This window comes from Barbatula barbatula, assembly GCF_947034865.1.
Source record: "Barbatula barbatula genome assembly, chromosome: 7".
Taxonomy (NCBI): Eukaryota; Metazoa; Chordata; class Actinopteri; order Cypriniformes; family Nemacheilidae; genus Barbatula; species Barbatula barbatula.
In genome coordinates this window covers 16,963,383-16,988,837 of record NC_136770.1, presented here as the reverse complement: position 1 = coordinate 16,988,837, position 25,455 = coordinate 16,963,383, and the positions used below count along the sequence as shown (strand labels likewise).

Sequence of the window (25,455 nt, the reverse complement as noted above, 5' to 3'; positions counted from 1 at the left end):
ACTAAACCCCCGTTGATAGAGTCCAGACCTCAGAAAATCAGTCTAAGAACACGTTTTCAATTTAAAAAAAGAACAATTTAAGTTTTATGGATGACAAAAATGCTTTTATTTGAAACACAAATTGCTTTCTATTTAAATCAAATATTGACATCTGACCTATCAGTATTAAAGTTGACATTTGCATGAAATTTACCTTCTTCAGTATTAATCGGTTCAACATGAATTTGCTGTTATGTCTTTTGCACATCAATCTTATCAAGTGACTTGCAGTCTGTGAATAAACACAAACATCATGTCAAGTTACTTAAAAAAATCTTTATTATTCATAAGGTAGGATTAACAACAAACATGCGTTTTACCACACTAGAAAATTTTAAGATATTGCACTGGTTCATCTCTAGCAATTGTTTTCTTCTTTGCCCATTTCTCTACTCACTTGTATCTGTTCAAACCACTTTTATCCTTATAGGACGAAGCGTGATGGACAAATGGACAATGCCCTACATCCATAACACAACTGTATCACCACTGACTCTCTCTGGTAACTCTTGAAATACACATAATATCTATATTTTTCCATTCTATGCGTCATTTGTCTAAGGCAGTGGCCAACACACACAGAATAAATTATTTTCATATTAAAGACACTCCGAGTACGCGACTTTTAAATATTTACATAAAAGCGAGCCATCCGTGCTGTCATTTAGGCCCACACAGACGTGTTAAGAGGGCAGCGGTTGGACATAGTGGTTGCTGTGTTCATACAGGGAAGATGTAAGTAATGTGTATAGGTATGTCTGCTCCAAGGTTCTCATTTGTAAAGAGCTCATGGCAGAGGTGAGAGGTAGCAGGTGAATTTGCTCTGGACGACGTGTGCGAGATTACATTTCACCAGCGCATGTATGCTGTGGCTGCGGGACGTTGATGAATAACCACCTCAGGCATTCTGACACCTGACTTCACCTCAACAAATAGCCCAACCATCATCATCATCCCAGTCACGTATGCAAGAAGGCAGTTAGTAGCCCACAGCAGCTCATGACTTTAGCAAAGGGAGCACGGAGGAATTCAATGCGTTCATCAATTACAATGTTTTCCTTAAAAGCACAGTGGGTGTGTGATGTAGTTAATCAGGGACTACATGTAAACAACATTTCAGTCTTAATGTCTTAACACCCTGTAAATTCTCCATCGTGCACCACCGCCAACAATCTAAACTACAATATGTGCCAGGACACGGACAATACACAACACATTTACGAACGCCATTTACAGAATGATCTCTCCAGCTGTACTGCATGTAAACATTTAAGGTGACACTAAGCTCTACACATTTAGTTTGGAAATCGAATTCTCTGTGGACTAAACTTTAATATGAGGATTTTACCTGTGGAGTGAGATTGAGTTGTACTGTAGGTCATCTCTTGTAGACCGAATGGATTAGCTTTGGTCTTTTTTATGGGGACAAACTGTGTGACTACTTGACCACTGGGGTGCAACACAGGTCGATGATCTCATGAACGCAACAGTGCAAACACTATTTTAAACCTGACCGCCCACTTCTAGCAAATACCATTTATTTTACAAGTGCATTTTTCTCACTCCTCATGATGCCCAGGTTCACTTTCATAAGGGATTGAGCTTCAGGCTGCAATGCTATCAACAGCTCCAGTCCTTTGGGTTTCAACGAAGACGCTTAAATGTGCAAGACATCCAATCACATTTTATATTGACAAAGATTATATATTATAAATGTACATACCATCATCATGTGACTCCGGTCACAATCAGTCATATAATGAAAATCACTAGACGTAATCGATATGGGCAAGATCAAGATGTGCTGGAAATAGCCCTACTTTGAAGATTGGCAACAAGATTACTTCTGTACCATGAGCATGGGTTGAAGGTGAGCATAAATTGTGAGGCTAACTTAGCGTAAAAACAACACAGACTGTTAGGCAAAGCAGTTTCGATTAGAAATGAAAATCTAAATGACCTCTATATGTTCCACAGGAGTAGGAGGACACACTCAAATCACTCGAAGTACATAGTGCTGATTACACATCTGTATGTCAAGATAATACTGCAAGGTACTGCAGTAAACCCCTCAAGACCCCAACCAGGCAGGGGATCAAATTGGATACTGTATTTATTGGTTTTCATATTAGGGACACACAAAATAAAAAGGTTTTGTGCAAATACATCTTCACCTGGTCTTTGACAAAGGGCTGAATTAAAAAACACTCCCATACTGTAGGGCATAAAACTGACAGAACATTTTTTTTAAATATTCGTTGTATAAGAACCCACACAAACACACATGCTTTTATATACACAGGCACACACACACTCACACTCACACACACAGTCCAGTATGAGCATGTCCAAAACAAAATTCAGAAACAACAGGAAATTGGTCCAGATAATAAAATATATAGCAAGTGGGTAAGAAATAAAAACAATGGTCCGCTTAAAATTGTGAAAAAATGCCCCTGAAGCCAAATGGAAAAAAACCTTTGATCTATAAAATTATGATGTGCAAAAAAATTGCTTTTGCGTAAAAAATTGCGTAAAATCAGACTGACACAACTTTAGTGGAATGTGAATGATGGCCAAAGATCACACCTACCCAAATTTTGTCTTTAGTTCTGCTTACAACATCAAGTAACATTTAAATACTTAATACATGTAATCTATGGCCATCGTTCTACCACATAACACAACTGATGGCTGTGCCATGAGGGGGATCTCAACGCTGTTTGATACACCTGAAAACCCACAAGTGCAAGAATGCTGGAAAATGAAGTTTGGTTTTACTTTACATGCACCAGAGGTGTGATGATTTTGTAAAATTGCTCGACATACACTACTCTTATTGCTGTAATATGTCTTCCCCCAAAGATGAACAGGCAGAGAGACAATTTTGTGGTGTTGCTTTAAGGCACAACTATACCTACTACAGAGACAAGAAGGAATATTGAGATTTGTGAAGAGGTAATATACTCTATGTGGGTATGAGGGTCTCTCACCGTACAGAACTAAGTATATCTACTGATTTTATAGCTGCTAAGAAATAAAAGGAATAACAAGAAAAGCTAAATAATTACACAGCCTAAATTATTGTGATTGGCAGGGCATAAAACATTCTGAAAGGAAGCGGTTGAGCTCATCTACATCATTTTCACTCTTTTCACAAGGATACTGACATTAAACAGGTCAACTGCCTTGTGTTACACTGGTGTGTTTGTCTGTAAACAGGCGAGCTAAATTACTTAAAGCTGGGGGAACGCTCTTGCTACGTTGTCTTGTTAGATTTAGTGGAACTTGACTTTGCCTGGGTCTGCGACTGCCCTTCCGACCTAGACCTCAGTGTCGTACCACTTCCCGAAGGCCCTGATCTGTCCGGTTGCTCTTCGCCACTTGATTGAGTTGCCTTTTTGGAAGTCCCTGGAACATCTACAGATCTTTGAGAAGATGAGGTTGGCTCAGATTTGGTGGTTGGAGTTTGTTTAGAAGGGGATTCAGTCAACTGTGGAGAGTGAGACCCAGAACCAGCAGATTCACTCATCCTTTCAGGAGAATCCGGACGCTCCAGAAGACATTCTTTAATCTTTGGGTGGCTGGCATCTGCTTGGGGATGCTGGTCCTGTATCCGCTCCATGGTCTCTTTAGTTCCATGGATGTTGAGCTTGATAGGGCCCAGCACGTTCTTAGCCACAGTGGCAAGTTGGGACACGACTTTGTCCATTCCACTCTCGGAGGGTGTGGATGGGGATGCCGTAGCAGCAGCGGCGGCAGCTGCAGCCTGTCTGCGGTTGTCAGCCTCCTTCATCTCCTTTGTGATGCCTCCAGTTGGCGTGGTAGCAGTGGGGCTATCCTTGGGTACCACAGAAGCAGGGCTTGGATCCAGTTTGCTGCTGGGTTTAGACGTTTTGGATGCCCTACGATCCAAAGAAGGTGGGGTGGGTTTGACAAAAGGGTCTTTGATCACGGAGGTGAAGGCGCTACTGTGAGTGGAAAAGGTGCTGGATAAAGGGCTGGGTTGAGAAGGCCTACCACTTGATGGAGTGTCCTGTGGCCTCAACTCTCCCTTTTTCGAATCATCTAGTGTTAAACTGGAGTCTTGGGCCACAGAAGAGGTTTGGGGTTTTGTAGGATTCAGTTCTGATGACTTGGCTGAAGATTGAGTGGAAATTTGGCTTTGTAACGGCAGTCCTCGGATGAATTGGGGTGAGCCTGGGGGTGCAACTGTGGAAGGTATCAGACCCAATGTTGGTGGAGCAGCAGGTCCCATTCTGATGGTATGGGGTGAGGCGACTACAGTAGTGGGGCGCAGCACATGACTTGGAGGAACATATGTTGACCGAAGTCCATCCTGGCTATCTTCTGATCCTTCATCTGTCTCATCCTCTGAGGAGTCCACCTCATGGATAGCATCCTGTTTTTGAAGAGACTCGCGTCGTTCAGCACGATCCTGACGTATGGCAGACAGCTTGTCTTTAAGTTTACTTTTTCCAGGAACAAGACCCAGAGCACCAGACTCTGGACCTTCTTGCCGGCCAAGTTTGCGAACAGAACTTTTCTGTAGGCTTCCCTTCTCTGCAGGGGAAACTCGTCCACCTAACAGAGTCTCACTTGCTGACTCCTGCAGGCTCTGTAGGCTAGGGTCTCGCTGCAGCATCTCCTTTTTGAACTCTGAGTGTGAGGTATCTAGACTGTGTTTGCGGCTGCCACCCACTGGCAGCTTTTTGTCTGCAGCCGAGGAAGGAGAGGGAGAGGAAGATGATGATGAAAGAGAAGATGCAAGTTTCTCGGCTGACTGGACACGTTTGAGCAAAGGAGAGCGTGGGGGGTCTGCATTCTTCGGGCGGGATATCTGTCGTACCAGTGGAGGTGAAGAATGGAGTTTTACCGGGAAGGACTGGCCTATTGATGAAGTGATGAGGCCATGGCTTGGCAACGGTGAAGGAGAGCGCTGGGGTGAGCTGCTCTGAGGGGTTGGAGATGGTGTGCGGGCCAGTGGGGATAAAGGAATATTTCCTGCAGATTTGCGGCGGGGGGAGCGGTACTGCCGCTGCAGTTTGGGGGCTAGACCGTGCAAGGAGCTGGGTCTGATCTGACCCGAACTAGCCGGAGAGTTTGGCACACTGGAGCTTGGTGAGCTACTCTGAGATGAGTTCCCACCGACTGCATTAGAAGGAAAATGGTACTAGATTAATGAGTAAACTTGAAATTTAAGAAAACATCCAATATTAACTCAATATTTGTTTAGACAACAAAGGTTTTCATTGTGAGGACTGTAAGTAGAGAAGGTTGCACCTGAGTGGGCAGATTCGGGTGTGGAACGACAGCCCTGTGTGGGTGATCGAGGTGACATGTGCGTAGGAGATCCCGGGACACTCTCGCCAGATGAAACTGACCGGTTGAGAGAGGACAGACTGCGACTTGTGTGAAGAAGAGTCGCCTGTTTAGTGATCTTACGGAATAGCGAGTTTCTCTTCTTACTAGAATTTACAAAACATAATAGTCATTAATAAGAAAGAACATGAAAGTCTCAAGAAACTGAAACTAGAACAAAGATCTGACTGTTTTTGCTGGACTTACCTGTCTTGTCCTTCTCTGGTTTTAGTTTTTTTATTGCGCCGAGCCATTTTGGACTTGTGGCTGGTCTTGCGTGCAGGGCCAACTTTAATGGACGTGTTCTCAAAAGGGGTGGCAGAGATAGAAACCTTACTGCCACTCTGCAACATAAACCAAAAGTGAAATCTTCAAAAGCTGCAATATCAAAACATCAAGGTGTATCAGATTTGTGAAGGTACCTTCAGAATGAGTTCCACAACTTCTGTGTGCACCAGTCCATGGACTGGCTCTCCATTAACGTGTGTGATGAGATCCCCTTCTCTCAGTCCAGCATCATGAGCAGGTCCTCCATCCTCCACATGCTGCAAATTGACATTTTAAAGCATCTATAGTCTTGCATATGTGTGGATTTAAATGTAACTATACCGTTTAAGCATAATCAGAATGCTGTACTTACCCAGACCATGTGGTGCACAGTATAAATGTCTGTGTCGCCCATGTAAACCCTAATGGCCCGCAAGGTGAAACCATATTTCTTGCCAGCTCGGTGGATGACTATTGCAGGTTTAATGTTGCAGATGGCTGGGGACAGGTCTCGGCTGGGAGAGGAGTCACGGGACGACGGGTTGGATGAGAGAGAGTGAGGAGACATGGGGCTGGCCAGAGGAGAGGCACCATGGTGATCTTGAAAAGTTAAAATAAAGTAAAAATAAATAAAACAAAAATAAAAAATCCAATGACTAATATTTTGGCAAGGTTTCTTTCTGTCTCTTTGACAGGATTGTTGTTTCAGGATCGACAAAAGGTACTGATCCAAGATATCTTACTTGGCAATGTCATGAAGACCAACAATAATATGCACTCGTAGTGTACTTACCAGCAGGGATCATGAGCGACAGGGTGGTGGCAGAGGCTGATTTGATGACCTTGTTGAGTGGGCGTGATGCGTGTTTCTCAGCATCTCCTGACAGCAGTCTGTGCCGAGCTCTGCGGGCGGCCAGGTCACTGATGGCTTTAGGAGTGGAGTTATCAGAGCTTTCAGCTATGAAGCGAGAGGTTCGATCCAACACATCACCAGAACTCCCAGCTGAAGACACCCACATTAACATATTAAAAATTATTTGTACACAGAAAATGCAAGATGTGTGTGTGTTTTCTAACATTCGTTTTGGACTAAACTAGAACAGATGGTTGTCGAATATAATTGAGAAAGACTGACGTGTGATTGTGGATTGGGTGAGTTGGCTGGATGTGGTGCCTGGTATGGTGGGAGATTCATCGAGCCTCAGCTCTCTCTCCACAGGGAGCTCTGGTATGGCCTGTGGCAGATCTTCTCCACGAGGACCCCTCAGAGGGGTCTTTCTCCCTCCCACACCACCATCCTCTTCGCTGGAGATGGCAAATCGAGGCATTTCGATGATTGCAGAGCAGCAGCGGCGACGAACAGTCAGGGGGGGACTGGAGTCGCTCTCAGTGTGAGAGGACTCGGAAACAGATAGACGCTTTCTTAAGCTGGAAGAAAGCAAACTTGTTTATTTTTATCAGCATGACAGACAATCGTAACAGAAAATACAATTGTTTAAATTCCAAAGTTTCATGTTACGCAATCACACACTTACTAATTTACTATTTTTCATATTTCAGAATCATAATAATTCACTCATCTCTCTTAACAAAATCGTAAGTCATCCACCTAGGATTATTAAAAAATCTTTTTAGAAGCGTCACTCACATTTCAGGCGAGCCCACCAGCCAACTTCGATCTCTGGACTTCAGGCTACTGAGACTATCAATTCGCTCTCCTCCCTCTTCGCTTAAACTGCGCTTAGTTGGAGGAGGTGTGCGCTTCTCCTCATGTAAGGAGAGACGCTCCATACTACTGTACACCTGAAAATGACGAACCGATAGACCATGAGAGAAAGCAGAGATGGAGAACAATGTAAACTGCAATTTCAAAAATTTGAACAATTGAACCTGTATCACATGTCATGAAACCAAAACACGTATATTTAAGATTCAGATTTATGATTGAATGAACCACATTAAAAGCCATCGTAAATCCTGTGTATGTCTGTGATTGCACATAAATTAAATTCTGTATTTATACTGTACGCCAAATTATAATGTTGCTGCTGCACTATTTTACAAGGTGGGAAAACTTTTATTTTTATAATTTTAATGATAAAATGAACTATTCATGGAACATTGGGGTGTTTAATCACATTGTTTAATGCTGTAATGCGTGTGATGGTTGTATGTATTGCTCCACACCTTGCTGAATCGTGGAGAGCATGAAGAGAACTGGCGGATCTCCAGGTGGTCATCATCATTCGTGTCATCTTCCTCCTCCGAGTCCACATGATGATACCGATCTGAGCGTGCTAGAGGGTTGAAGAGACAGTGACATCTCAGATTGCTTCTGAGATCAATGGTTTTAACTGCTGGATCGCAACACAGGGGAAAACCATAACAAAACAATCCAAGGAAAAATGAAATGCTGGTTATGTGTATTAGAGATAAACACGTTTGTACATTGAATTATTAGCTGCGGAAAGCATAAAACATTGAGATTTAGAAACCAAAACTGTTGTTTTCACATCTAAATGTTCACATTCAATATTTGCATAATGCCTATGCACTTTATTGTAATATTGATAAATAATATGACTTAATAAGAACGATTTTGATTCTGTACTTGGTTATGCAATGTTAAATGTAATGTTAATAAGACTGTAAAACAATGTAAATAAGTTGTAACACAATAAGAATAACTCCATAACAGTTTCGACAAAATGTCAGATCTGATACTATGGCAGCGCTGTTATAAATTTCACTTCGGTCTCTAGGCCTACTGTATAAAAACATACTGTCAAAGTAGCTAGTGTCATCCTCCGACTCCAGCTGAGGGATGAACTCGGCCTTCTGCCTCAGGAGACTGTTCCAGTCCAGATCACTAAAGAAGCGATGCTGTTTCACCTCAAACGCACTCCCTATGAGACAGAGAGAGAGGAGATTGCCTCAAATATTTCTCAGGAAACAGAGCTGTAGGATAACCTCTAAAAAAAGAGACAGTCTAAGATTTTCTGATCTGGTTTATTCAAGCACTATTCATCTCATCGTATCAAGGACTAGGATCAAGGACAAGTAAGTGTATGTAAGGCTAGAAGACCTGTCCCCAGACGCTCCAGGGGGTTTTGCCGCAGTAGTTTGGAGATGAGATCTTGAGCATCAAGAGGTAAAGCTTCATCGCCCTCTGGCCAGATTATCTCATCTATTGAACCAAACATATTGATTGGATTTTGAATGAAAAAAGGAAGTGTATACAACAACAGAAATAGGCAGAAGAGTTGGAATACACAAAGTTTAGACGAAAGCAAAGCCAGAATAAAATGTATGAATGAATTCATAAATTTATACATACATAAAGTAGAAGCAAAAGGTTTGAATATTTGCCCGATTTTTATTTTTATTAAAGAAATGCTTTAAAATTCTATTAAAATTCTCTCAGTACCCAAACAACATTGATTCCCATTGATTTCCAATGTATGGACTAAAAACCACAGAGATTTCTCAGGATATCTTTTGTGTTCCACATGTACAGGTTTTTAACAACATGAGGGTGAAAAGTGATTCTTTTTGTTTCGGGGGTAAACTATGGCTTTGAGATCTTTTAAACTGATGGCGTATGCCTAAATTAGTTTTTTTTCTGTAGGCTTAAAATAGCCATAATAGGAGATATTTGAAAGTTTTGACAGATTATTATTCTAAAATACTTCACATGATGATAAAAATTAAAGACTGGGCATGGCCAAGTTTATGACTGGAACTAAAGAAATGTTTGTAATTTAATATAACACCAACCACTGATGACTTGTCCAAACAGTTCTTCAGGTGTATCTCCAAAAAAAGGAGCACACCCCACCAGAAACTCATACAAGATGACTCCCATGGCCCACCAGTCCACTGGCTTGCCATAGCCCTGCCTCAGAATGACCTCTGGGGCTATGTATTCAGGGGTACCACACACCTGATTCAATAGAAATACAAAAGCGGATTAAAAAGGGAACAATTTTGAGTTGGAAACACAACATATTATCACATGACACCTGTACCTGTTTGTCCAGAAATTCTCGAGCATCTTTTTCGATGTGGCCCTCATACAGATTAGTTGTTAAACTCATTAAACCAATCTTGGACAGGCCAAAATCTGTCAGCTTTACGTGTCCCATTGATGTAATGAGGAGACTGTAAAAATCAAGGCATTTCTTAGACTTAAAATATCTTGTTTATCAACTAAAGTGACATTTTAAATAAATCGTAGCGAGCCAACCACAAGTACAACGAACGTACTTGTCAGGTTTGAGGTCTCTATGCACAATGCCGTAGTTGTGAAGGTATTCCAGTGCTAGAACAGTCTCAGCAAAGTACATGCGTGCCATGTCCACAGGCAGAGCTCCGATGTGCTTCAGGAGGGTGGCACAGTCCCCACCTACAGAAACGCCAAAAGCTTTAACTACTGCTCAGACTTGACTTCACCTTACAAACATTCTACCGTGAACATATCTTTTTTCTACACAGAAGTGTTTCTTACCTTCCACATACTCCATAACCATGCAAAGGTGTCTCCTCGTCTCAAAGGAGCAGAACATGCTGACAACAAAAGGGTTCTCTGCAAATGTAAGGATGTCTCTTTCTACAAAGGCCTGCTGGATCTGGTTTCTTAGGATCAGGTTCTGCTTGTTGATCTTCTTCATGGCAAAGCGCTGACGGGTCTCCTTATGCCTCACCAGAAACACAGCCCTAAGTAAGAAGTAATGTTGTTAGGCTTTAAACTTTCTCTTTAACCACTGTCAGATATTTATTATTTTTCCTACATTAGGGAGATCATATCGTTTTACCCATATGCTCCATTACTGATGAGTTTAATGGTCTCAAAGTCTTCCTCACGAGGAGTTTTAGTTTTGGGTTGTGGCTGAGGTGGCTGTACAGCGGCTCCTCGACTCTGAATGTTAATAAAGGCATGTGCTTTAAATGCATGACTTGAAAAACGTAAACAGATATTTATTAGGCATAATAATCTGCACCTTACTCTATTGACGGTCAGTGTCTTCAGTTTGGTTCATTTAAATATGTTTGATGTTTACTAAATGGAACTGAGATGTTGGAATCTGTGTTTATTATACACAACATACACACGTGAAGTCTGCCAATTGTGCCCAAATACTGCAGACTGACTCGTGGTAAGTAGTTATTAAGGTATGTATTATAATCCACAATGTTATGTTCCGAAAAATTCTGTATTTCTTTACTCACGTCTGTGGATTCTTCTGTCTCCGGTGTTTCAGGGTTACCACTATCATAGCTGCTCAGCTGGGCCATTTCTACAAATAGATACAATAAAGAGAAATGGTGGGAGCTTTAAATACAACACAAATATTGTAGTTTCTAAACTAAGACTGCAAAACTTGATTTAATGAGTGTTCCCTATGAGGATAAGTATCTGTAGAAAAAGATCCACATTTAATCTTGAAGATTTTACCCTCAAGGGGGTCCCTGGTGAGGCCCAGCTGGCTGATGATGTAACGGGGGATGTCACATTTGATGCCCTGACCCTCTTTAGCATGACCCTCAGCAGCTTCTAACAGGTGGTAAAACTCCTCTGGATCAAACTCCTATAACACACAGATTAATTTTATTTTATTTATTTTGGGGGGGGCAATCAGAAGAATGGCTCATATATGCTGTAGTTCAATTTGAGTTAAACTTTACTTTAAATAATGAAAACATTCTTCAAGACTTCCATGATTTAAAATGAGCAAGAAGAGACTGCTCATTACTGGCGACACTTCAAAAAATAAGCATTTTTGTTTTCTTTTCTAGTAAAAATATTAAAAACTTAAATTATGATTCATTTACATAACAAGAAAGTGACCTAAGATATTGAGTCTTTTTTATGAGTTGATGTTTAAAACAAATAAGTAAATTAAATCTACAGTAAGTTAGTGGCAAACTTGCTGCAAAACTACAGTAAAGTTTTAAAGTGTATAATAGTGCTGTAAATAATTGTACAAAATTAAAATGTAGCGGCCCCAAAATAGACCCAATGTATTCTGATACATATAATAAAGAATATGAATAAAACAACATAAATGTTACTGAACTTAATACCCAGAATTCACTTTTATTAAGTGGAACATAATATTTTTCTTGTGCTTACTCAGACATAGTTTTCCCATAGTTTTACTATGAGGTTTTGGGGACGTATTGTGCTCACATGAAGCAGAACAAGTTAACAGCTCATTTCCTCTCTCAGCTGCTGGTCCTCTATCACTGCAGAGCTGCCCTGCAGGTGGTCACACTATTGACTATACCAGATTACTCAAAATACACATGTGGTCCCAATTAGAGTCCTGATGCTCTGTGTGGAATTACAGGGACTTTTGTGTTTGCATGTGTACTGCAAATTAAGCAATGATTTCATAACACACTGTTTTGCAAACTTTATGGAAACAAAATCTAAAAGCATTTTTTTATATTTTTGCATCATGTAACTTTACAATGTGGCCTTGATTAACAGAGAAAATTTCCCCCTGGCAGATTTTTTGTATTGCTTTTTGTGGAAGCATGTGCTTCATTAAGTATGCAAAAGCAGTTTTCTCTGAAGATCAGAATAATGCTATGCGTTCCAGATCAAAGATATTTAAGATATCACTGCTTACCAGACACTCCAGCAGACGAGCGGGCCGGGCTATGACTATCATTAGCCTCTTCACCAGTTGGGTGACAAAAGTCACCTCCCCACTTTCCGAGCGTTCATGAGCCTAGCGACAAGCAGAAAAGACAATGTATATGTTAACAGTATATTAATATGTATTTATATATTATGTTAATGATTCGAACACAACCGTTACTACTCATCCTATTTTTTGGAATGGAGCACATATTAAGTGCATACTCAGATGCATGGAATATTAGATCCCACAACCCTCATCCTACCCTTGCGTCACCCTGAACTTCAATATTATTGTGATGAATTAACTGGAAGTGATATCAATCATTACTCCATCATAATCATTTTTCACAATCATCATCATAATGTCAAAATGTACATTTTCTAAACTGAATTAAACATGATGAATAATATTTACTAGATGCCAAAATGCCTACTGAAATGTAAAATAACAAATAGATAATAAAAAATGCATATTTAATAATATATTTAACAACAAATGTAATATATTTAATGATGAATGTTTCTGTTATTAAGATCAATGACTCAAATAAATAATCCCTAAAAGAAGGGATTTGAGTGAATGAAGTGTTCAGAGAAAGTACATTAAGATGAAGTGTTTAAGTATGTGACAGGAGAGAGTTCATCATTGGGACAGAGAGAAGCTGTTGAGAGTAGATGCTTTAACATCATGCTGACAGTAATAGAGTCATCTTCGACAGACAGTACAGTGACCTCAGGGGAAGTCTAATCAACCGCTGAATAATTTATACAGGTAATGAAACTGCCAGTGAACCGCACACACAGGCTAATAAAGACTCACCGCACTCAGTAAATATACCACAGACAGAGGGAGGTTCTGTGAGAGAAATAGAGCTGGGGATGGATTTGAGAGGAAATCATGGGATATAGGACACACTACTCTTCCTGGACGCATGAGGTCAAATAAGGTTTCCTCGAGGACCAGGCACCATGGTGACAGGTCACTCAAGTGACCCCAGACTTGAGATTTGCCCCTGGGGTTTTTAATGATGTAGCCATGGGAGACTGATTGATACACACTGGTCGTTTGTAAAAAGGTACAACCAGTCTATCCTTAAGACAAATATCCAGGTAAACATCTAAAAACTATTAAATGGGACAAAGCAGAGAAGTCCAGGGAAGAAAGAAATCTAAACAAAAATACTAGCTGATGCAACAATATGCTTAATGAAATTTTCTATAGCATAAAACAGTATAATCTTAAAGGGATGGTTCACCCAAAAAATTTAAATTCTGTCATAATTTATTCACCCAAATGTCATTCAAAACGGGATATGTCTCAGAAAGTCATACAGGTTTGGAATGGCATACGAGTAAATGACTAAATAATTTTTCCTTTCTAAGAGTTATATATGATAAATAATGAAACATCTGGTATATAAGCACCTTTCAAATCCGATAAATTACAGAAATAAAACAGAAAAAAAAACACTACCAGTGTGCCCACATATCAACAAATCTATCAGGCTACGAACTTGACTCCAAACAACCCTGCAAAGTGAAAACAATGAGAAACTCAACTGTTAGATCCTCATGGTTTCTGAGTGTGCTCTGCTCCCGGCGCTCTAAAATGTGCTGTAGAACCTGTTCTTCCTCCAGTCTCCTCTGCCACGAAACGCGGGACATCCTGTGTCCGAGCGAGGAACTGTTAAATGCAGAACTCTGAAACGCACGCTTTCTGAGCGCACCTGCTGAAGATGCGATCATACCGCACTCCCCGTCTGGACCACCTGTCACCATCAGAGCCCAAACTGAAACACCCAATTACCACGGGCTGGATGATGTCATCCCTACTCGCCTGAATTCCAAGTATGTGCAACGCACGTATGACGGCTGCGTGATAGCGATTGCATGAGATCACGCCGCCTCGCACGGTTTCGATTCTGGCAGGCAACAGCGATGGGAGGGTTAGGGACAACCAACCAAAAACAGGTAAATCCTGACCTGATCCCTCCTTCCAAGCTCAGCCCCCGCCTCTCTCTCTCGCTCTCCCTCCCTGCACCCTCCTCTTGGGTGTCTGGGATACTCATCCGTCACCAGCAGTGGTTACTGGGGTGTGAAATTAAAATCAGGAAGGAGCTGCACCCCCCATTCCCGACCGTACGCAACAAACACTCGTGCATTCCAACACACGCAACACCCGCAAGATTTGTAGGTTTTGGAATAGGACCTCTGGGAGTCATAACGCTGGCTCATGCCTATAGGGTACTGTGACTGAGCTAATTAAGACATCAGCTACCTGTCCAACATTCTGACTAATGCAGGAGTTACAGGTGACCACAGACGCGACGGAAAAGAAGAAAAGGGTCAAGAAACTGCACGTGCAAAGTCCAGCTGTCCAGAGATGACCTCTGACATAACCGCTATGACGGAATATGGAATTTTATAAAGAACCACATTAAGGACCTCAGTGAAGCCATGTGTGGCAAAAGAGTCAATCCTCAAAAATATGCCATTTAATTCCTACATATGCCACATATATCCACATACAGTAACACATACCTTAGTAATAAAAAATATTCATATATATAATATTAATACTTTAAAAATATTTTGTTTTAAATATATTTTTATATTGTATACGTGTATATCTTTCACATTTTTATAATTAACATTTTTAGAAACTTAATTGGCTTTGTACCAGCATACAAATCAATAGATTTGAAAAAACAATAGAAACCATCAAAGAAACTCTAATGGTTCCCATTAAAACACCACTATGAACCATTAAAACCACTGTGTTTTGGACATTATTTCAATTGAATAAAATGGTGGCCTTGTGGTTCCCATCTGCCATATAAAATCTCACCAATAGAATCCGTCACATACCAGTAAAAACCATAATAAGTGTCCATACAATTCTCTACAATTCCCACAATAACAATTAAATCCACAACATTTTCTATTGTTATTTAAGTAGGGTTCTTTTTTTTGCCAACGGTCTTTGTACTCACATCCTGGTGCAGTTTCTCAAGGTTCTCCTGCAGTTCGTAGAAGTAACGGGAGGTGATGAGACCCTCGCGGGATTTATCCAGGCAGTCCCTGGCCAGTTCGATGACCTGGTGGTGGATGAAGCTCAGGACACCGTCGGCTAAAGGCATGACTTTGTCAGGAGCTGAGGAGGATATGAATTCAGCCAGACGTTCCTCCATTTGAGCAGTAGCCTGTGGGAAAGAGGACACAGAGAGGGACTCTAACATGTATTTTGGAAGACTGGATGAGTTGAGGTCTACAAAGGCCAATGCAAGATAGGGATATACAGTACAGTAGTTTCTCAAAATAGTTTTGAATGGAAACTTTTTTGAATACCATTTAATACTTTTCCAGGTCAAGAACTAATTTCTTTGCACTAATTGTATTATTTTATTTTATTCAATTAAATATTAAATCATTAAATTAATATTTTATTTAAATATTAAATAATTTGATTAAAGTCTCATATGCATCGAACAACAAGGATCACTTTAAAGTCAATTTAACTGCAGGAGCTGTTGTTTTTGAGCTCACCTTGGGAAAACGCTCCTTGTAAACATGGTTCATCATGATGATCTCATGGTCAAAGGATATGGGTGAGCGTCCGGGGCTGAAGAACAAAACACAAAGACATGGAATGAGCAACTGCAGGTATTGCAAAGGGTCTTTTCTGAAATGTAGAGTATGTATTTTTATATATATATTAAAGAAGGTCAGGCCTACAGATCATTTCATTTTAACCTTAATGTTCCTGCGCCTTCTAGACGTCAAAACATCAAAGCACAATATAACTGCAATCTAACCTCATTCATGTCAAAGAAGAATTATATACCAATGTGATAATGTAGATGTTTCATAAGGAATACCAAAACCATGTGTAGTGTTTCTGTGTCTCGGAGTATTTCATACATGGAACCAAATCACAGATGCAGCTGTGACCGTATGAGTCATCGTGTTAGTAAAGGTAAACTGGTCACGTGACCATGAGGATGAGGTAATGCTATAAGTCATCAATCGAAGCCTCGCGCTCCCTATTATCCCAACTGATTGAACATACACACACTCGCCATAGCACATCTGGTAAACCTCCAGGGTGCCGTTTAGCAATGTGCCAACACACACACATACCAAATTGGCTCATCTACAGTTGTGTCAATAACAATAAGAGACAGGGGAGAATAATTCTAGTCAGATTTTTAACCTACTTGAGAGCCATTTCAATCAAAAATTACCAACACAGGTGCGGTAAAGAAAGGTTAACTGTGACAGAGATTGATTCGTAGCCGAAGGGAGCAGCATTAACAATCACACTGAGAATATTTCTCCTGCTGAGTGAAGGAGAGACAAAAGAGCAGACGAAATAAAAGAAAGAAAATGCCTTGGAGCGTCCTGCACTTTTATTAAATAAAGGATTTAGTCTGTGCAAAGAAACTCATGTGGCGCAATACCGGCACATATTCAGAAGTGGTAATAAGTAAATATATGTCTTTGCGTCCTCCAAAATCGCCTTTTTGAGAGATGACCTCGACAAAGATTCTACTCAACAGTTTTGAGACACTGAGATGTCATTGAAGTTGTAGATATGTTATGTGCAGAAACATTAAGGAGATCTTATTTGATAGTATTCATTGGTATTATCTACAGGAAAGAAAACATATATTGTTTGTGTATATTAATCAGATAAAAAAAAAGAGATGTACAGAAAATCTGACAACATAAAAAGTTTGAGGAGCTGTGCTTTTTCAGAAAATTGCCTGCCAGACGACAAAATGGGTAACAACATCCAATATAACACCTATCCAGATGTAATGTGATAAAGTGACAAGCTTTACAGTATTGATCAATACAAAAGCAAAATTTTGCCCTAACCAAAAAATTATTTGTGTGGCAGGTAGGCCAGCCCAATATGAAATCTTATTGGTCAAAAATCCTGCTTCGCACAACTATGCCTCAAACAAAAAGAAATCTACTGTTGATACTTTAAAACCGCTACTTTTTAGTAAGTGTATAAATACAAAACATAAAACTGCAAGGTTTCCGCTTCACAGCGACAATACATAAAAAATGGTAAAGACTGTCACGTTACATACCTTATTTACAGACCAACTGTTGTGACTGAAACCTTGTTTTCACATGCAGTTACGGAGCTGGCTAGTAACGGATTTCATGTAATCTCGATTACGTAATCAGATTCCAAAAATCAAGTGCTGGTATTTAGAGTAAGTAAAGTTCAGTGATTTCATTTTTTATTTCTTATTTTTTCGATTTTTTTTCTAATAAACATACTTGTATATGTTTGTGATTCTTCAAGCTTATTCTGGGCAGAGATGGGAGGGGTTTGGAATCGCACAGGATGCAAAAGAGAGCGGTACTCAGCATTTGATGGCTGGAAGTATTGACACTAGGGGGCATGATGAGACACTTGTCCCACGAGATTGGGTTCACAAGAACAAGATTTCGACACTATTTTTAAGCAATCCTCAATGATGAATGTATGGAAAAAAGAAATCGCAAAACATAAATTTTTGAATTTTGTTATTTTAGCGTGACTGTAAATTTTTCATCTATTTTAATGAATTATAATATGATTTAAAAGTGGCGGGGCATCTTCAATACTAATTTCACCATCAAACAAGACCTTGACGAGAAATCTTGTCACATTTTAATCCTGCGAGATCTTGTGGTCTTGTCGCACCCCTAATAGAAACCCTTTAATGTACAAGGAAACTCATGGCAAAACGATTCAGTGTTACTATCAGTAAAGTCATGAGTGTTAGTATTTTGTCTGTACTGAACTTTAAAAAGATGTTGAGACTAAAGTGATGGTGATAAAGAATGGAATATTTTTCCTCGTTGTATCTGTCAAAATAGTACATGATGTATGTTACATCATATAAATTCAAGTAAAAAGTAATCTAAAAGTAATCCGAAAGTAGTCAGATTACATTATCAAAAATTTACATTTATTCATTTGGCAGACGCTTTTATCCAAAGCGACTTACAAGTAGTTTTATACAGTGGCACATTACTGCAGAGCAATCAGGGGTAAGGTGCCTTGCTCGAGGGCACTTCAGTCATGACCTGCTGGCACTGAGATTAGAACCGGCAACCTTCTGATCACAAGCGTTATAACCATTAGGCCACAGCTGACCCCGGGTCATTTTTATCAAAGAGATTACGTTACTGACTACACATTTTGTCATGTAATCTTTAATCAGTAACTGATTACAATTCATAAGTAATCTACCCAGCTATGCCGTTACACTATGGGAGTGTCAAATAATAACAATTTAAATTGAGCTTTTTACACTTGAGCCAGTGTAGTATCCCTTAAACCAGCATCCAGAACCTCCTAGTAGCAATGAAGTGGTGAGATCAGCAAAGGAACTACTTTTTAAAAGCTGATTTTCTAGTTATGTTTAAGACTCTAACAGGAAACGTAATGTTCAAGTGTCTAAAAGCCCAACCTTACCAAAACAAACCGAGAGGGATGCTATCACACAGAACAAAGGAAAAACAGAAGGAGGGGCTTCAATGGGAGAGAAAGAGAGAGTGAGGAGGGGATGAGTGTGTTAATGTGTCACAACTGAGCGCAGAAATGACCTTTAAATCTCTCCGAGGAGCAGGAGACCAGGGAAATCAGCTAGTTAATTGGCCGTGACAGAGTGGTCTGCGCTAACACAAACACACAAGTACGTGCACACAATCGTATGAGATCACCAACACTTATTTATTTCAGACACATTCCGACTTAACATATTTTAATTAACACTGACATGTTAATTTCAAGAAAATAGCCTTGACTTGGTTACCCGGATAGAATCCAGACTGCATGTGTTATATTTCGGCATTGAGCTTTTATTTAAATATGTTTTAATCTCCAGCTACGGCTACCAAATCACGTGACAAGTGGATGATGGATGATGACCATTGTATTTTGCGCTAATGCGTATGCATGTGTGAGTTTGAGCGAGTAAAGATACTGAACGAAATAGATTGATGAAAAACGTTCTGTGTCCGCTGCATGAAGCAACAGCTCTGTCAAATCTCTCTGCACGTTTGCTATCCAAGACCACGAAATTAGCATAAAACTGCTCCATTTCCTCATGTCTAATTAAGCAGCACGAGATCCGACAACAGTTCCCCCCCATCAAACCTCCGCCCCTGTCCAAGCTTCTCATTCGTCTTTTTCCATCTACAGCAGAAACAGATCATCTCGGGAGGCGTTAATCTGTAAAATGTGGCAAGAGCAACCCTCTTTTGCACATCCAATATTTATGGACCTAAATCTGTAGCGCTGAACCCCTACTGAGAGTGTCTAGATACTAAAGGAGGGAAGGCCAGCGTTTCCTAAATGAGTCATCTTAACAGAGATAGAGAGAGTTGTGTTTACAGATAAGCAGCTTATAAGGGAGGCAAGTCAATTCTCTAGTGGTTGAGAACAAAATAATTGAGTTCCTCAGCGAGACACTCTTTTGAGTTATAAAGCTGACGGTTAACAGAGAAAAAGACAGATGTGTAAATCTCACGAGAACACGTCTGGGTCACATTTCTCCCACATATGAAAATAATTAAGAACATTTAATAGGGAGTTAAAATTTCCATGAAGAATACGACCAATAAGATGTTTGGCATGTGTTACATTTCCCTCTACATTTTTATTCTCAAAAAGAAAATGGATAAAGACAATATATTATTTAGTATATAATTTGCTTATGACTAACACAAATCCTACAATATTGTATGAACATTGTAAATAAATAATAAATATTTATTCACAAAAATAAAATAAATTTCTTACTCAATTTGGGGAGTAACATTTGACTCTGGCATTTTACTGACAGGTTTCGTGAGAATTCCAGAAAGACTGCGATGGCAGAAGAGTTGATGAAGCATCAACGTGAAGGGCAAACCGGCCGAATAATACGTCTTCTACCTTTGTGGAGGGAGTCAAGAGAATAGGGTGCGGCAGCTTCCTGTCAGAGCTGAAGATTTGGCCTTTAAGAGTGAGTGAGAGCCCAAGGGCCCACCTGACATCATGCTCGCAACTTCATGTTCTGTTAAAGAACAACTTTTGATTGCTGTGAAATGGGAATGTGCGTGCAGCCACGCACCTGAGACTCCGGGAGCGGGGCCGCATGGCTGGAGATCTCCTCCCGTCCTCATCCGTGATGCTCTCTGAACTGAAGTGTTTGGTAAGGAAGTGCAGCTCGTCCGCGGTGGGCTGGAAGGGCAACTGGTGCAGCTTCTCCTGAGATGAACATGATGACTGTGAGAAGCAGAGAGGGAGGGATTACAAGGACAGAAGGCATTACATAAGTTGCCCTGACTATCAATCACATGCCTTCGTTGATGGAGTGTTTTCAATTGATAATATTAACGTTTTTTTCAATGTTTCAAAGACTTAAGTAATAGCAGTTAAGTAAACATTCTCAATATGAAGCTGCTCACTGCTATGTACCCAGAGTTGATCCTACTGCAGGGTCAATAGGATAAACCTTCTGGGCAAGGTTAAGATTTGGGATCAAATACACTAGCAGTGATGCATATATCTGGGGATTTTTACAACAGATAAGGACGGCAGGTAGAACATATGCAACAACAGAAAAGCACACACATGAACACTCACCGAGACTGTTGAGCTGGGAGTGTTGGTTCCATACCCGGAGGACGGAAGCGAGGCAAGTGACCAGCGACGCCCGTCCGTCCTAAAGTATAGGATGATTTAAAAAATGTCATATTATATGACAATACTATAGTAGGACTAAACAGCAAATGATCAAATCAGAATCATGAAACTGATCAAATCAGACAGCATAAAGTGACAAAAAAATGTATCAAACTGCAAATTGATGAACAATGATGATGTGTGTGTGAGATTTAACAGAAAAAAAAGAAATAAAACTAACCCTCTCTCTTCTCTCAACAGGTAGTGGTCTAGCTTTTGTTGAAACTAGTATCTTTGTATTAGCACCTATCGTACAGTTGCTCCTGCATGACATATCGCTTATTGCTCCCTGAACTCTTTGTAAGTCGCTTTGGATAAAAGCGTCTTCAAAATGACTAAATGTAAATGTAACAGTGCAGTTCAATAAGACACGTAAACATACATCATGATGTCTAAGCTGCCTGTACAGCACACACACAAAAAAACATAAGGCCTATGCCAAGATGATACAATGTGCAAAATATTGAAAATCTCTAAAAGGATTGTACACTACCGGTCAAAAGTTTAGGATAACTTATTATTTATTTATATATTTTTTCACATTTGAAAATAGTGGTAACTTCAGCAAAGCCATGGAATAACACTATTGTAACTGTGGGAATTATGATGTAACCAAAAGCATCCAAAATAGATGAACTATATGTTATATTTTATCATCTTCAAACCAGTCACCCTTTGCCTAGAATAAGCTGAATCGTAATCTTGGCATTTCATCATCCAGCATCTTGAGGTCTCAACCTGGGAAGCTTTCCCAACAGTATTTAAGGAAGTTCCATCTATACTTGCTGCATTTTATTTATTATTTGGTCCAAAAAAATCAATTTCAAAATAGTTTAAAAAAAATTGTTTTCTAATAATAGAAATCTGGTAACACGTTAGTATAAGGACTAACAAGTTGCTTGTAAGCATGCATATTATTAAAATATTGGCTGTTTATCAGCACTTATAAAGGACATGTTCTGCATGACCATATTCTACATCCCTAATTCTACCCAATACCTAACCCTAACAACTATCATACGAACTATTAATAAGCACCAAATTAGGAGTTTATTGAGGCAAAAGTCGTAGTTATTGGTTTGTTAGAGAGAATTGGACCTTAAAATAAAGTGTGATCAGAAATCCATATGTTGGCACAATTTACAAAAGAAATTTCAAACATAAACCTTCAGATTAAAAGATTTTTAAAATCATGAGAAACATTTTTGTCAAGTGATCCTAAACTTTTGACTGGTAGTGTTACAATAAGCAAACACAGGCAGACATTTAAAAAACAACTGTAAGCTCTTACAGGCATACACGATTATACAGATGAAAAAAAACTTGAATCATTTAGCAAATCGCATATTTCACAAATCATTTGCTCAACGAGTAAACATGTAGATATAATGAAGCGTGTGTGTTTAAATCTCCCTGTGCCGAAAAGGTAAATTTAATTATTTATGCACACAAGCACAGATGTCTGTCAGATCAAACCTTCTGCTGGATTTGTATAGATTTGATTTTGCTTTTAAGCACACCGTCTAGCTGAACGCTGCAGTCTGATAAAAAATGTATAGGCCTAGTACATAAATTAAGTCTGAGATCTGACTGACAGCTCTAATGAAATGGAAATGCTGGTATGGGTAGCCATGCTGGAAGCAGACACAGGGGATAAAGAAAGCGGGGTGATCATTACCTGTCAGCCCTGTGTCCATGGCTATATGGAAAAAAATACAGCATTAACACGGATGCTGCTGTGTGTGTGTTTGTAAAAATACAGATCTCTTCCTCTTTTATTTTTATGAACTTTACTCAAAATCAATCAGTCCAAACACACATCACATCAAAGATGCAACTCACGTCCATTACAACCATTCAATATTAGTTTTGTGCATGAAATGATGAGCCATTAAAAGTTACTGTGCACCCACAATGCTATACTTAATTTTTAGAAAATGTAATTTTGGAATAAAAAAATGTATTAACTAATGGCAGTTTTGGATCAACTTTGGGTTTCTGTTGTACCGATTGCTTTATTAGTCTACTTCTCTTTGTCCATTAGGTGGCACTGTTGGTCCGTGAGCGACCGTGACTCAACTGCTGACATTCAAATGAATCTCTTTCATTAAGTCTGAGGTCATCAGCTTTGTGTGTTCTCTCCCAGTTGTTAAAGCATTACCATCTTTTGCTGCTTAATTACCAATTCAGATTCACTCGTTAACATTCTCCGTATCATTATTCATAGCCACAGTGAAGGATTATGGGATACTACAAATTAATTGATAGCAGGGTGCTTAATAACCAACAGATGAGAAGCAAACTATGAAGAATTATACTTGCAAGAGGAGCGAGACATGTTTTACTTGCTGAATTAAACAATGAATGCACTGTATACTTTAAACTTTAGATCACTAATGGAATACAATTGTTTTTATTTCTTCCATAACATTTGATGAGGTGAAATTCTAAAAAAAACACACAAGAAGCCTACGACATCAATTTCAGTTTTACATATGTAAAACTGGTCGTTGACCTGTGATGTCACTCACCTGCGAGCTGGCACAAAGGAAAAGTGGGCAGCAGTGTTTGGTGAGAAATTGCGTGGACTGTCTAATGGACTGCTTCCTGAAAGAGACCCAAAATGAGAAACTTAGGACACAACGTACAACTGCTAAATACATAAGATTAAGTAATTTATTAAAAGGTGAGAATCTTCAGTGGCAATCATTTTTGTGCCCCATACGATCAAAGATGGCAAAGACGGTGTGAGCTAAATACACACAAGCTGCTTGCTTTAGTGAGAAATACATTAGAGATACATTATGCCCATCATAAGTAGACACAATTGCCCTAACTGGTCTCTCCTCCTCTTCAGTCAATCTTTTCCTTTATTTTATTCATCAAAGCCCTTTTAGGACCCTTAAGGAGAGAAGGTTATTGGGTAGGCTCATTGAGAAAAGAGGTACAGAGATAAACACACTTTGATCACAGGCTTTTACTCCTCTCCTGTGCATCTCTTTGAGAATAGATTAGTGCTTGGAAAGCGAAGCACTTACAGCCTATTTAAGTGCTCTAGGCGACGGACCCCTCTATCAAACATCCCTCAAGTAGAGAGTTATATTGCATAATGACATTATTTAAAAACCTGCTGACCATGAACCAAAAATCTTTTTTTGATTAACTCAAGCTCAAATTCATGTTCAATGGATTTCTAAGAACTCCCGTTCATTATAAGGACTTCAGTGCAATAAAGTAGCTTTCATAATCTGGCCTCTTCACATGGTGTACTTCTTTACTCCACAATTGAGGATGCATTATGTAAAGAATTATACAAACTTTACTTATTATTAAAAGATTAAGGGCACCATTACTACTGTACTGTAAAAAAAACAAATTTCTAGTCATTAGTGAATTAAAAAGCGGAGATCCAGGCGTCATCAATCAACCCAGTCATTTTGAGCAATGGGGGGCTCTTATCTGGACTGTGTGGTATGGCTCGGGTAACAATCCCCCCATGTATTAATCATGCATTAATGCATTCGGCGAGTGGCCCGTGCCAAACCTTAAATATTAATGAGAGCATAATTCATTGTCAGGAAGTGACTGTAGGAACAGCTGCGCACAGCTGGACCGGAGCACGGAACAGTGTGGATCCGTCAGGGAGAAGCATTCATGTTGAGGAAAATTCTGTCACGGAGTGGCTGGGGGAACATAGGAGAGATAACTCAGATGGCATGATAGTGTGTTACACAGCAAGGCACCTGCTTATTTTTCATCAAAACAAGTGTTGTGGATGAAGGGTTTGCCGAAGAGATGCAGGGACTCTTATATGGTGCACAGCTACGGAGACGGGGGAACTGAAAAATGAAAATCAGCACCCTGTTGAATAACATGCCCACAGCACAGCCGAATGTGACACAGATGTGTTTTCGCATGACAGTGTGAACAGCAAAAATCACATTGAATGTCACATTTCCACACATTCCAATTTTCTATTTTAAGCAGGAGTCTTTTAAATGCGGATTTGTGTGAAATGCGACTTGACTAGCGTGAACAGACATTCCTAAATTTAATGCATGACTTATCTTAAATCTGAAGAACTTGAACTTGTCTGATAATATAGTTTAGGTTCAGCAGATATTTTATAACCAGATTTATTTTATATGCAGCTATTTTATGTATTATGTTATATCACGATGGAACTGCCCAGGTAGGTTTATTTTTATGCACGTCAGTAAAAAAATGAAATTATTTGATTGCATTGTGAATGTGAGAAAAGAAGATGGACGAGTAAGTTTAGGGCTGGAACAGACAAAAAGTGTTTGGACAAATGGCATGGCATCAAAACACCATGATGCTATCAACAGTGAAGCAATAACTTATAAATATGCAATGACACGTTCCAAAGCAGATTGGG

General features: G+C 39.6%; 1 protein-coding gene across 2 annotated transcripts in view; it reads right to left on the bottom strand.

Annotated features, from left to right (window-relative positions):
* Window positions 1-300: 300 nt before the first annotated feature.
* Window positions 301-25,455, bottom strand: part of mast2 (microtubule associated serine/threonine kinase 2) — a 108,124-nt gene continuing 82,969 nt past the window's right edge. For both annotated transcript variants that reach the window (XM_079460784.1, XM_079460785.1), the window contains 25 exons: window positions 23,588-23,663; window positions 22,735-22,755; window positions 20,958-21,036; window positions 20,443-20,597; window positions 15,863-15,938; window positions 15,310-15,519; window positions 12,303-12,404; window positions 11,123-11,255; window positions 10,897-10,964; window positions 10,482-10,585; window positions 10,175-10,383; window positions 9,934-10,072; window positions 9,696-9,828; window positions 9,445-9,610; window positions 8,753-8,854; window positions 8,451-8,573; window positions 7,855-7,964; window positions 7,316-7,470; window positions 6,803-7,095; window positions 6,461-6,670; window positions 6,041-6,267; window positions 5,823-5,945; window positions 5,608-5,744; window positions 5,323-5,507; window positions 301-5,190 (listed from right to left, as the gene is read on the bottom strand). In XM_079460784.1, coding sequence (XP_079316910.1) covers window positions 3,299-5,190; window positions 5,323-5,507; window positions 5,608-5,744; window positions 5,823-5,945; window positions 6,041-6,267; window positions 6,461-6,670; window positions 6,803-7,095; window positions 7,316-7,470; window positions 7,855-7,964; window positions 8,451-8,573; window positions 8,753-8,854; window positions 9,445-9,610; window positions 9,696-9,828; window positions 9,934-10,072; window positions 10,175-10,383; window positions 10,482-10,585; window positions 10,897-10,964; window positions 11,123-11,255; window positions 12,303-12,404; window positions 15,310-15,519; window positions 15,863-15,938; window positions 20,443-20,597; window positions 20,958-21,036; window positions 22,735-22,755; window positions 23,588-23,663 — 5,228 coding nt within the window. In that variant the 3' untranslated portion in view covers window positions 301-3,298. The remainder of the gene's footprint in view (window positions 5,191-5,322; window positions 5,508-5,607; window positions 5,745-5,822; window positions 5,946-6,040; window positions 6,268-6,460; window positions 6,671-6,802; window positions 7,096-7,315; window positions 7,471-7,854; window positions 7,965-8,450; window positions 8,574-8,752; window positions 8,855-9,444; window positions 9,611-9,695; window positions 9,829-9,933; window positions 10,073-10,174; window positions 10,384-10,481; window positions 10,586-10,896; window positions 10,965-11,122; window positions 11,256-12,302; window positions 12,405-15,309; window positions 15,520-15,862; window positions 15,939-20,442; window positions 20,598-20,957; window positions 21,037-22,734; window positions 22,756-23,587; window positions 23,664-25,455) is intronic.